This window comes from Rhinolophus ferrumequinum, chromosome 22 (assembly GCF_004115265.2).
Source record: "Rhinolophus ferrumequinum isolate MPI-CBG mRhiFer1 chromosome 22, mRhiFer1_v1.p, whole genome shotgun sequence".
In the NCBI taxonomy this organism is placed as follows: Eukaryota; Metazoa; Chordata; class Mammalia; order Chiroptera; family Rhinolophidae; genus Rhinolophus; species Rhinolophus ferrumequinum.
Window position 1 is genome coordinate 52,500,061 of NC_046305.1, and position 11,433 is coordinate 52,511,493.

The window sequence follows — 11,433 nt, forward strand, 5'->3', positions numbered from 1 at the left end:
CTCCCTCCCCGGTCACCTGGAATTCCACCTGGAGCTTTCAGGTTAATGTGTGCTGGCCTCTGAGCCCAGCCCTGCCAGCATCATTAGTTATTTACCCTCCACTGAAAGGTGATCAGTGGGGTAGAGCTTGCTGCCCAGGGGAAACAGAGGAGAGGGAAGGGGGCTGTCGTGCAGGGTCTCTGCTCCCGCTCCGCACAAGAACACAGGATATGGTGAGGCCGAAAAGGAACAACAACGGAGCCACAGACAGGGGACCCACACCACTACCTCTCCACTGCGGCGGGTGGAGACACAAAAGCAAACACCCGCCAGTACCCCAAGGAGGGGTTTTCCTGCACCCGTTTCTCGCTGGCGGCCAGGGGAGACACAGGAAGTAGGATCAACACGATCCACTTCTCTGCCGACCAACCAACCTCGCCAGCATAGCCACGGCAGTTATATTAGTGGCTAATGGCTAACTGGTCACAGCTGATGGCCACCCAGCCACGTCGGATGGCCATCTGATTACAGCTGACGGCCATCTAAGAACCGAGCCAGCACCTTTCCACGTGAGGCCGAGAGCCTGGAAACTGCTCTCTGGGACTCTGTCCCCACAGGGGCCCCTCTTAGTGTTGTCAGGGTGGCCTCCTGTGAGCTAGCGACAAGTCAGACTGGCTTGACCACCACTGCCCTCAGGAAGCACACCCCAGCGCCCCCAATATCCTCACTCTCAAAGCTCCTTCCCCCTTAGCATTCTCTGCAGCTTAGCATGCTTGGGAGGCAAGCGAAAGCCTGGCCCCACTTCCTCATTTTCCAGAAGGGCAAAACTAAGCCTGGGGAAGCTCAGTGCCGCCCACAGTGAAGACAGACAGGAAGTGGAATGGGAGCCCAGGACCCTAACACCCAGAAGCCCTCAAACCTCACAAGGAGAAGCCCTGCCTGCCATGCTCTGCCCCACCCCCCAGCCAAAGTGGACAAAACATCTTGGAGTGGAAAATCTTTATTTCCTCTGCTGGAAGGGAAGGCTGACACCCAGTCCACCTGGGAGGCAGAGGACGGTACAGGGCCCCAGAGGGTCTGCGAGGAGCTGCAGAGGCCAGGCCGGGCAGGCCGGTCACTTGTGGTCCTCCAGGAAAAAGTCGTTGTAGGTCATGCACAGCGTCGTGAGGAGTACCGAGTACTCCTTGAAGTCGATCTCCTGGTCGCTGTTTTTGTCCAGGCTCTTCATCAGGTTATCAATGCTGCCCTCCTGCATCTTCTTGGAGGAGCCAGGTCGAGGGACAGGTCAGCCACCACTGTCCCTCCACTGCACGGGGCCACCCGTCCCCCGGGAAGGCAGCCCTGGGGCCATCCCCCACTGAGTCAGTGACACTGAGCATCTGGACCCCCCAGCTGCCCCCAAGCCACACCCAGCACAGGACCTGGCAGCAAGCAGGGGCTCAGTGACCTGACACCTGGATCTAAATAAGTTACACTAGGAAGGCAAGGCCAGCAGCCCCCCTTCCCCTCACCACGTTCCACCATCCAAACCAAAAATCTAGAGTTTATACGACACCTAATAGTAACAGCTCGGTGACGTGTGGCACTGAGCAGGACCCAAGTCTCCGACTTATTCTGTCTCTATAGGGGACAGTGGAGGATTGGCCCAGACAACACGTCTCTCCATGACTGCCGCATGTTGGAGCTAAGCCACCGCATCCTTCCCCTGCTAGGAGAGCTTGCAGGACAGCTGCATGGAGACGAGTGCCGGGCGCCCTACTGTTACCTCTGTCTGATGGGCTGCCCTCCTCAGCTCCACCAAGAGGATGGAGACGGGCCCTCGAGTGGAACAAGAAGAAAATACAGACATCTGCCCTCCTCTTTTCACTCCCCTCAGCTCCAGCTTTCCCACAGGAGACAGGACATGGGACATACAGAGATGGAAACAGCCTCTCTGTGACGTGATCCTTTTCCCCAGTCTGGGCTCCTGTGATAGCCAAACCCTCCCCAGGGCCTCGGACCCCTTATAATTAACCTGTACTGGACCCAGGGCCCTCCCTCTGCCCTCATTAACTCCAGGATGCAGAGAACCTGGCACAAAGGCCAGAGAGCAGGCCTGGTGATACCCACCTGCTTCAGTCCCCTGCCCACAGAGGCACACTCGGGGGAGCTTCCCTCTGGGGAGGCCTGCCAGGGTTCAGGATGTGACAGGAAAGGCACCCAGGCTGAATTTTAAAGGAAAGAGGGCCTTGCCTGGAATTTTAGCCCAACCTTTCATTAGTTAAGTGTCCTTAGACAGGTCGTACAACGTGTCTGAGCCTCAGATGTTTTTTTAACTATATAAATAATAAGGACCTCATAGATCAGCTCTCTCCCTCCACCTCCATCTACTCAGAATCAGTTCTGCCTCCTTCCGGCCCTGTGTTCACAAACTAGCAGAAGGATCCTTTCGGTTCCCGTGTCAGCACCAGCTGGGAGCCCCGTGGGGGCCCTGCCCTCGGCCAGCGCACAGGTCGACCTGCACCCCAGATCGCCTCGCCCCCCACGATGCCGCTCACAGGCTCTGCCACACTGCACAGGCCTGACCTCCACATCAAAGCTTCCTGGATCTTGTTCTCTGAACCCTCACACGGATTTCCTGCTTCTCAGTGAACCCAACTCACCCCCCCCAGCACAGTCTAGAGTTGTGTTGGCCTAGAATGTCCACCCTCTTCGTTTGGTCTCTGTTCCCTTCGGCCGACGGCTCCTGGCTGAGAATAGGGTACCCTGAGGGCAGGTGTGTGTTCCCTTGTTCTGGCTCTCTATGGAGGCAGGCTGGGTCTCCCATCTCCCACTGGGAACCCCTAACAGGGGATATCGGTGCTGCCTCTATTTTCCCCTGCCCCCCAACCCCCGTGGTGCCCATAGCGGGAGGAGGGACAGTCACGCACCTCCCCAAGACACAGCTCCTTCTTGATCAGCTCCTTTAGTTCCTTCCTGCTCAGGGTCAGTTTGCTGCCCTCTCTCCCGGAGTATTTGTGGAAAGTGGTGACCATAGTGGTCAGGGCCTTCTCTAGAGGGGTCTCCATGATGACGTTCCACTCTGGAGGGGGAAAGGAGGGGGCGGGTCACGTTTCCTGGGAAGCCAGACCTTCTGCTGCCCCCTCACTAGCCCAGCTCCCAGGCCCCTCCCTCAAGGACCAGAGACTGGGACCGATCCACCAAGTGAACCCAAATATGTCAGCACGGGCTCTAGTGAGACCCAAGGCACACTTGGAACAGCCAGAGCAGTGAAACTGACCACCCCCCAAAGGAGACCACACACTGTCCTGCTTCGGGGGTGTTAAAAAAGGGCTCTAATGGCAAAGGGATGATGAGATGACCTCCCCAAAAGAAGAACTAGTGGCAGACGATGGAGCAGAAAAGGAGCCAGGATTTCTCCCTGCCCCACCCAGCTCATTTTCCTCACCCTAGTCACCTTCCTTTGCCCGGCTGCCTGAATCTCCTGATATCAGGGATCGTCCCATTATAGAAGCGGGGGACAGGGCAAGGAGAGAGTCCAGAGATTGGAGGGGGCTGGGGCTGGATCTGGGAGGTGAGGTCTCAACAGGAAACAGGACAGAGGTGTTTGGACTTGTCCAGCTGGTCTCAGTCTCCCATTCAGGGAACTACACACACTAGCAGGGAGGGTGGGGGCCTCTGAAAATCTCCAGGATCATTTGAGAGCTGGATCCAGAGGTGGTGTAGAACGGAGCACAGCCACACCCACCCACGGGAAGTGGCAGCTGGAGCTCCCGTGACTCAGATGTGGAAACCACTTCCCCCTGAGGGAGGAAGGAGGCAACACCCAGGGAACTTGAGGGCTGCAGGTAAATCTGTACAGAGTCCAGAGCAAGCAGGAAGAAGCCAGTTCTTGAACCAGACCTGTCATTCACCTCCCACCTCCCAAAAAACTCAGCTTCTCCCCACCTCCAGGAGACTCAGCCAAGACCGCAGTAGACGCAGGGGCGTCTGCAACAGCGTCTTGGCTGGTTCTGATTCCCACCTTTCCCCCAAAACCCCTTCTCAGGAAAGGCTGATAGCCACAGTTCCAAATTCCCTGCCCTCCTCCCTGAGCACGTGCCCCACTCATCGAGCTGGGTCTTCCTTGGTGGAGGTCACCACGGCTTTTCACACCCTGGCCTCATCCCAGCTTGCCCCACCATATAGACAGGTAGGGAGCTTAGACAGAAGGACTCACCGAGGAAGAAATAAGCCAGGGAACCCAGGCAGCAGAAGTAGGCTCACTCCCACTGCTCTCTGCCTTTATTCCCTCTCTCCAGTCTCTGGGAAACCAGGGCAGGGGCAGGGCCAATGAGAAGAGGCCAGGGACACGAGGAGACCCAGGTCAGAGCCTCCTGGGACAGGACTGGGGACGAATCCAGTGGGGGAATGAGTGGGGGACGATGTTTCCTGCCAAGGGCATGGTCAAGGTCAAGGTCATTAGCTGGTCGGGAGCCTGAGGGTTTTAAAGGGCTTTCAAATGGTTTCTCCTAAACCTCAATCATCTTCCTGGGAAAGAATCGTCAGAGACCGTTGGAATGGAGGGCTGAGAGACAGGGATTGGGGCGGGGGTTAGGGAAGGAGAGGGCCTAGGGATGGGGTAGAGCTTGTGGACTGGGGAGAGCGGGTTCCAACGCAATAAGGAACCGGGTAGGGGTCAGGGATAGCTGCCTGGGACCCAGGAGAGACTCAGACAGTGTTCTACCACCAAGCAGCCCAAGTCTAAGAACAGGACCGAGTGAGGGGTCTAGGACCTACGGCTGCTGCGGCCCCACCCTAGTCTGCCTGGATCCTCCGCACTGCACTAGAGAGGCAGCCAGGACTGGTCGCCTAGCAACAGGAGTTCCCAGGTAGAGAGTGATGCAGGAGGCTCAGGCGAGCGCACGCCCATGGATGAGGAAAGAGAAGAGGGAGGAGGAACACTTTTTCCTGGACTAAAATTCCACCCAAGTCTCTGTAGTCACACTCTGACGGAGTATCTGAGTCACCTACCCAACTCTTCTGAAACTTGAGAGAACAACACATGTGATGAGAAGAAAAGGGCAAAGCTCCAACGGTCACGGGGACCCAACCCTCCTGCCTCTGGACCTGCCCTCTCTACTCAGCTCTTCCCAAAGGTCCCCATCCCACCCAGGCATGGCCTGGAAACCTACCCTCAGCGGTCCCCACTGCACACTGGGCTACTGGCTTTTAACCTAAGGAGAAGCAATCCCGTGCCTGGTATTTTCTTGAGGGTGGGGAATCTCAACTTTATTTCTGTGTCTGGAGTTTTGTCTCCAAAATTACAGTCGCCTCCCACCATCTCCCTCTCTCCCACCCCAGCCACTGTCCTCCACTCATCCCTTCCAAGGTCCTTTGTCCTTCTCTGAAAGAACATGATTAATAATTAAGAACAGATGTCACTCACCGCAGGGCCTTTGGGGCAGACCCGGGGGTTGGAGAAGGACACATTCTCAGGCTGCTGCAATGGCCTGGCCACCCCCACAGCGCCTCCCTGATCTGTGGGGACATCCCCCTGGGGTTGGGAGCCAAGGCGCTGGAGGGCGGTGGCAGGGCAGGGCCTGGGCTGTGGACGGCGGGACTGAGCCCTTCTCCACATTCCACACGGGCCTCGCTGCTCCCCGTGACTCAGCCCTTTTCCCCACCTCACCCCCAGGGCACCCAAACTCCTTTCCAAACCCCAACCAGGAGCAGATGTGATCTTCAATCCCACCGAGCCTCAGTTAGAGGTCCTGCCAGAGGCGAGGTGAGGGAGGTGGGAGGGGCGGGTGCTTTGGATAAGGTCCCACAGCTCGGGCGGTCCAAGCCTCTGGGGGCCCCCTTCCTGCCCCCGGTCTCTTCAGAGTCAATGCTGTCACACACACACACACACACACACACACACACACACACAGTCAGCCCACATCCCTCCCCCACCTTCACTAGTCTCCACAAAACTGCAGCCTACACCCAGAGTCCCGCACCCCCCCAAATCCCTCAGCTTCCACCCCACACCCCCACAGAGTCTCAGACCATCAGCCTCGTAGCTTCTAAGAATCTTTATTGACTTGCTCAGCATCGTACACATGTCTGAAGAAGCCCGAGTGAGGTTCTGTGCCCACTACCCCCAGGGTGGACCCCAGCTGGCAGGCCCCCCACTCGCATCTGGGGAGCCCTCATTTCTTCCGGGGTTGCTTATCAGGGAAGCCCTCGAAGAACTCATTGCACATCATGGCGATGCAGGACAGGAAGACACAGTACTCCTGGAAGTCGACCTCGTTGTCCCTGTTACTGTCCAGGTTGCTCATGAGCTTCTGGAAAGCGGCCTCATCCGTCCGTTTCTGCAGGGGGAGAGGTTACAGGTAGAAACCGGGAGTCTGGGGACAGAGCCAAAACTAGAGCAGGCTTCTTCCTGCAGACGGAGCTCAGGCAGGTGCAGCCACTCCTGGGGGGCCCAGCTTTGGAACTCCAGTCTTCAGGGCCAAGCTAGGGAGGGAGAGTACCTGGATGCAACTGGAAAAGGGGACCACATCTCTCCCCCGGGGGGACAATCGTCATGAAAGCAATATATGTCTAAGTTGCATAAAGTTTGATACAGATGGAGCTAGGATTGCTCAGGGGAAATAGGCGTGTGAGTGTCTCCGTAACTGTGCCTTCTTCACAGGTAAAAACCAAATAGAAACTCAAAAAATGGTTCTTTGCTGCAGTGATGGCAAGAGGTGGACCGCCCTGGTTCGTGGACCTCAGCTTTGCACGCTGACTACCTTGGGAAGTTCCTTAGCCCCTCAGAGCGTGAGTTGCCCTTCTGGTCGGTCGTGCCAAGCCCCTGGCCGACTGCCTGGTCCCTAACAGCTTGTTCGTTCTCAGCCCCCTTTTCTGCTGGGCGCCAGGAAATGAGTGACAGGTGCTCACCACGTCTCCACCCGCCTCCGTGACAGATGCCCGCGGCAATGACTGCCCTGCAGAAAGACTGGTGCCTCCCAGGGCCCTGTCCAGCCTCTGACGGGGACACACCACTGGGGGACATACTTCCAGGCAGTAGCCACTCACCCCCAAGAAGCTGGGCATCTCCCGGGTCAACAGGTCCTTTAGCTCCGACTTGTTGAGCTTGAACTTGTCACCCTCCTTGCCTGAGTATTTGTGGAAGGTGGACACCATCACGTCCAGGGCTTTCTCCAGAGGTTGTGCCATGGTGGTTGTCAGGATCTGGGGGTCACAGAGGCATCCTTATCTTCCCCACCCCACCCCAGCTATGCCCCACCCACTCCCATGCCACAGGGGGAGCTGGGAAAGGTGGGTCTCAGCTCCTGGTGGGGAGGGCGTGCACCATGGGAAATGCATGCTTCAGGCAGCAAACACTTCCTGGATTTCAGGCATGCAGGCCCTGGATTTCAGCATGCAAGCTCCCAGGGCGCACTCAGTCCTTTTGGTCCCACAGCTCAGCCCACAGCAGCCCGCCCAGCCCATTCTCCCCGCCCCCCCCCCCCCCCCCAATGCTGGGCGAGGCTGCTGGAGGCCTGCCCAGCATGGAAAAAACCCGGGGTCTAGCGTAGGGAGGGCAGGGTGAGGTGGCAGAGGCAGGGATGCAGGCGAGGGCCGGGGAGGCCAAGTTTGGGCTGGGCTGCTGGAGCTGGCCAGAGGCTGATGGGACACTGCCAGACAAAAGCCCACGGTTGCCTTCTGACTTCACTTTGCTTCCCACACCCGAGTGTGCACACACAGGCTTGTGCAGCCCAGCAAACACAAGCCAATGTGCGCACCCACGAGTCAAACATGCACCAGGACAACACTACAGCCACACAACATACTATAGAGAGCTTGAATCCAGCCAACCGCACGCGTCTTTCTTTTTGTTTCCGTTCTCCCTTGCTCATGCACGGGCGCGCACACATGCATCCCACCCCAGAGCTTCCACATCGGAACCGCACATCTGGACCCACTTAGCACATCTGGCCCCCACCAGCCTCCCCTTCTCCTGTCCCAGCCTCAGCCTGACACCCGATGCGTGCCAGTCATGCGACCACAACTCACCAGGTCGAGAGAGAGGAAACGCTGAGAAGAGAGGGTTGGGGAGACAGGAAGAATGGGGAGAGCCCAGCGGTTGGACCTATTTATACCCTGGGCAGGCCCTGCCCATGGCAGAGGATGGGGGAGAACGGGAGACAACCCTCTGCCCGGCCTGTGTGATGCATGCCAGGCCCCCCTCCCCGCCCCCCGCCCACCAGCCCAGCCTAGAAATGCAGCTCCCTGCCCCTGGCAGCCACAGACAATGGGCGAGCCCCAGTGGGCGCAGGCAGGGGCCTCAGCCCCACCCCTCCTCCCCCCAGTGTACACAGCTCAGCCTGAGTTTTAGGGAACTGGAGGAAGGGACAGTCTGTGCCTGGAGCATAGAAGACAGGGAGCAAGTGGTCCCACCCAGCAGCTAGGAAAGGGGGTCCAGGGGTGGTGGGTGACAGGTGGGAAATTGCCCTGAGGGAGGGGACCCCAAGCTCAGCGCTTGGCACAGCTGACACTGCCTTTCTCCCTTCCCCAAAGTGTTCTCTGCCATGTTGAGTGAGGCCCAGGGCAGGAGCTGGGGGGCTGGGAGAAGCAGGTATCCCCCAAAGGAGGCCCTGGGACCAAGCTTGCCAGTGATGAGACAGAGGTGGAGTGGGAAGTGGGAGGCAGGTGTGGGCCTCAGGGACGGTGTGAAGGTACTAAGAGCAGGCGGGGAGGGGCAGAGGTCAGGAACGGGAGTTTAGAGTTGTGCTGGGCGTCAGGAATGACGAACAGGGTGGGAAGTGAGGGGTGAAACGGCCCAAAATGGGGGATTCACCCCTTGGGTGGGGTATAAACTCAGGGATTGAGAGCAGGTCAGAAGTGGGGGTTAAGCTCCTCAGGCGGGGGTGGTTTCGGGCGTGGAGTCTGCCTCAAGGGCTCCTCTTCCCGCTCCAAGGCCAGGCACCCCTCCCCGGTGTGGGACAGCACCCTAATCAGACCTCAGGCGCCCTAATCCTATTAGTGCCACTCTGGGCGCCCACAGCCCGGGGCAGGGAACAACCCCGCCCCAGACCCAGGGCCCCACCCTCCGTTCAGATCATCCTGTCATGAGGACTGAGTTCCATCCCCAGGGAAGCTCCGGCTGCCCTCTGGCTCCCAAAGAGAGAGACACAGAGAGAGAGACAGAGAGAGCCCAACACGGTCTGTGTGGATCCCACCCCTCCTGCTGGACCCGTGACATCCTCCAGTGGAAAAGTCCAGAGAGGAGCCATGACCTCCGCAGGACTGCCCCCCGGCTGGCCTGTAAGAAGAACCAAAGCACACCGAGTGACACCAGGTCTTTATTGGGAGTTCAGCAGGCCCTTTCCCACCAGGGCCTCCTTCGTGCACATGCTCTGGGGGGCCTGGGCAGTCTCAAAGCGCCCCTGCCTCTCCCATCACACACCACAGCCGGGAGGCAGCGGGTGGCCGCTCTGCATGTCACTAGCTGTGATCCTGGGGACAGGTCCCTTCACAGGTCCCTGCCCCAGGCAACAGGGGTTAGGATATCAGGGGCAGACCTGGGAGATTCCACATGAGAAGGATGCAGAAGAGAGGGCAGGGGGTATGGGTGCCATGCCCAGGACCCCACAGGGCAGAGCTGGAGCAGGTCCCGGGCAGACCCTGCGGCAGAGGCTACTGGGGGCAGGGGGGCTCCGGGGAGCAGTCCTTGAAGTAGTCATGGCAGTAGGTGCAGAGGCAGGCCAGTGAGCGCACGTACTCCACGAAATCCACCTCGCCGTCCTTGTTGGCGTCCAGAACACTCATGAATTTACTGTAGTCACACTCCCGGAACTCCGTCTGTGTGGGGGAGGGGGCCACGGGGGGCAGGATGCCTCACACACGCTGCTTCCCTCCCCCTACTCCTGGGCGATCCCACCCATCCCAACCCACAGCCCTTCTGGGCCCAACCTGGCCGACCTGCTCTGATAACTCACCGTGCCGACCCCCGCCCCCCCCCATTCTCCTTCCCAGATTATTTGTGGAGCAACCCACTATGGCTGCTGAGGGCCTCCTGTGTGTTTCTTTACTGTACTCTCACTGCATCCTCCAGCAGCCCTGCAAAGCGGCACGTGTGATGAGGAAACGATTCCTGCCCTGTCACTTTCCTGCCTGGTGTCCTCGCCCCACGGTCTGGCCTCCCCCACTTCCTGCTGTCCTCTGCTCAGAGCGTGTCCCAGGCCTCTCTGTGCAGAGTCCAAGCGGTATTCCCCAGAGGCTGGGCACCCCAGGGGCTCACCGGGGTCCAGGTGGGCAGCTCCTTCTGCACCAGCTCCTTGAGCTCCGCCTGGCACAGCTTATGCTTGTCCCCGCAGCGCCCCGCATATTCCCGGAAGGTGCAAACGATGGCAGCCACCGCCTGCTCCAGAGGCCTGGCCATTCTCACTGTCACAGAACAAAGATGTGGCCCATAGCAGAGGCCCCGGTCACCGCCCTGTACCTCTGCCCTCCATGTTCCGGGCCTGTCCCAGACCTGTCTTCATTTCCACACAAGCCCGCCTCCTCTGAGCAGCCCTCCCTGACCACACCAGCACCTGCTAATCTATTTCTGTGCTGTGCCCCCATTGTTATTTTCCTGGACAGAGGTCTCATTTCCCCAACATCACTGCAAACCCCTCAGGGAGAGTGCCCTCCCCCGACCCCCCCACAGAGGATTCCCTGATTCTCTCCACCTTTTCTCATCCCCAGCACCCAGGAAGGACTCAGTCCCACTCTGCACCACGCCATGACAAGCAGCTCCCGACCCTGGAAGGCTCCTTCCTCTCAGGACCCCAGATCTCCTTCTGTAGGAACTCGTTCAACCCTTGCCCGCTCTCCCTGTTCTCAGGCCCTTGGAGGAGCCGGGCATTGTCAGGGAGGGTCGGGTCTGAGAGGAGCTCCCACCACCTCACCACCCTTCACCATCCCTCCTCCCCCGAACTCAGGGACTCATCATCCAAAGGAAATGCCCCCTGCCTCTCACTAGGTGTGCAGTCCCAGGTGAGCCATTTACTCCGACCTGGGTCTCAGGTGCGTTATCTGTAAAGTGGGGTCAGTCCCACCTCACAGGCCTAGTCGGGGAGCAAGCTCAGGCATTTACCAATCTGTGATCTGCCCCAGCTGAGCCCACCCTCCGGACCCCTGGGGGTCTTGAGACAGGAGGCTCAGCATTAGGGTACCCTGTTCTGTTAGAGGGGAAGCCCTTCATGGCACTGCCCCCCTCACCCCACTCCACCCCATTCCACTGGACCCTTGCATCGCCTTCTGGGAAGAGCCTCCAGCCTGGTGAAACCCGAAGGCAGCCAGGAAGACAAGTGTTGTTTTCATGTGAGCCCGGTGACTCACTCGGTTCCCCCAGGGGACAGGAGTCTTGTAACAAGGCAGCCAGGGCCAAGCCTCTCCCTCTAATGAGTCCCCCTCTGCTGGGCCCTGTACAGCAAATGGCCAGCACGGTTGTGGCTATGGAAAGGGGGAGGC

The 11,433-nt window shown here is 58.9% G+C and overlaps 3 protein-coding genes across 6 annotated transcripts; all 3 read right to left on the reverse strand.

Moving 5' to 3' along the window:
• Positions 1–974: 974 nt before the first annotated feature.
• On the reverse strand, positions 975–5,605 carry S100A5 (S100 calcium binding protein A5). 4 transcript variants are annotated; one of them, XM_033093265.1, is made up of 3 exons: positions 5,387–5,605; positions 2,889–3,040; positions 975–1,237 (listed from the first exon to the last, which is right to left on the reverse strand). In XM_033093265.1, exons 2-3 carry the CDS (start codon positions 3,024–3,026, stop codon positions 1,094–1,096), a joined length of 282 nt encoding a protein of 93 aa, XP_032949156.1. In that variant the 5' UTR covers positions 3,027–3,040; positions 5,387–5,605; the 3' UTR covers positions 975–1,093. The 4 variants fall into 4 exon arrangements, with proteins under 4 accessions (XP_032949156.1, XP_032949155.1, XP_032949157.1 ...); XM_033093264.1 differs by lacking the exon at positions 5,387–5,605 and adding an exon at positions 4,178–4,246; XM_033093266.1 differs by lacking the exon at positions 5,387–5,605 and adding an exon at positions 3,407–3,649 and having other exon boundaries at positions 975–1,234.
• A 397-nt stretch (positions 5,606–6,002) lies between these two features.
• S100A4 (S100 calcium binding protein A4) lies at positions 6,003–8,146 on the reverse strand. The gene is made up of 3 exons (XM_033093055.1): positions 7,990–8,146; positions 7,009–7,164; positions 6,003–6,299 (listed from the first exon to the last, which is right to left on the reverse strand). The coding sequence occupies exons 2-3, from the start codon at positions 7,147–7,149 to the stop codon at positions 6,135–6,137; spliced, it is 306 nt and encodes a 101-aa protein (XP_032948946.1). The 5' UTR covers positions 7,150–7,164; positions 7,990–8,146; the 3' UTR covers positions 6,003–6,134.
• Positions 8,147–9,282: 1,136 nt separating this feature from the next.
• On the reverse strand, positions 9,283–11,163 carry S100A3 (S100 calcium binding protein A3). The gene is made up of 3 exons (XM_033093683.1): positions 11,057–11,163; positions 10,217–10,362; positions 9,283–9,777 (listed from the first exon to the last, which is right to left on the reverse strand). Exons 2-3 carry the CDS (start codon positions 10,355–10,357, stop codon positions 9,613–9,615), a joined length of 306 nt encoding a protein of 101 aa, XP_032949574.1. The 5' UTR covers positions 10,358–10,362; positions 11,057–11,163; the 3' UTR covers positions 9,283–9,612.
• Positions 11,164–11,433: the final 270 nt, after the last annotated feature.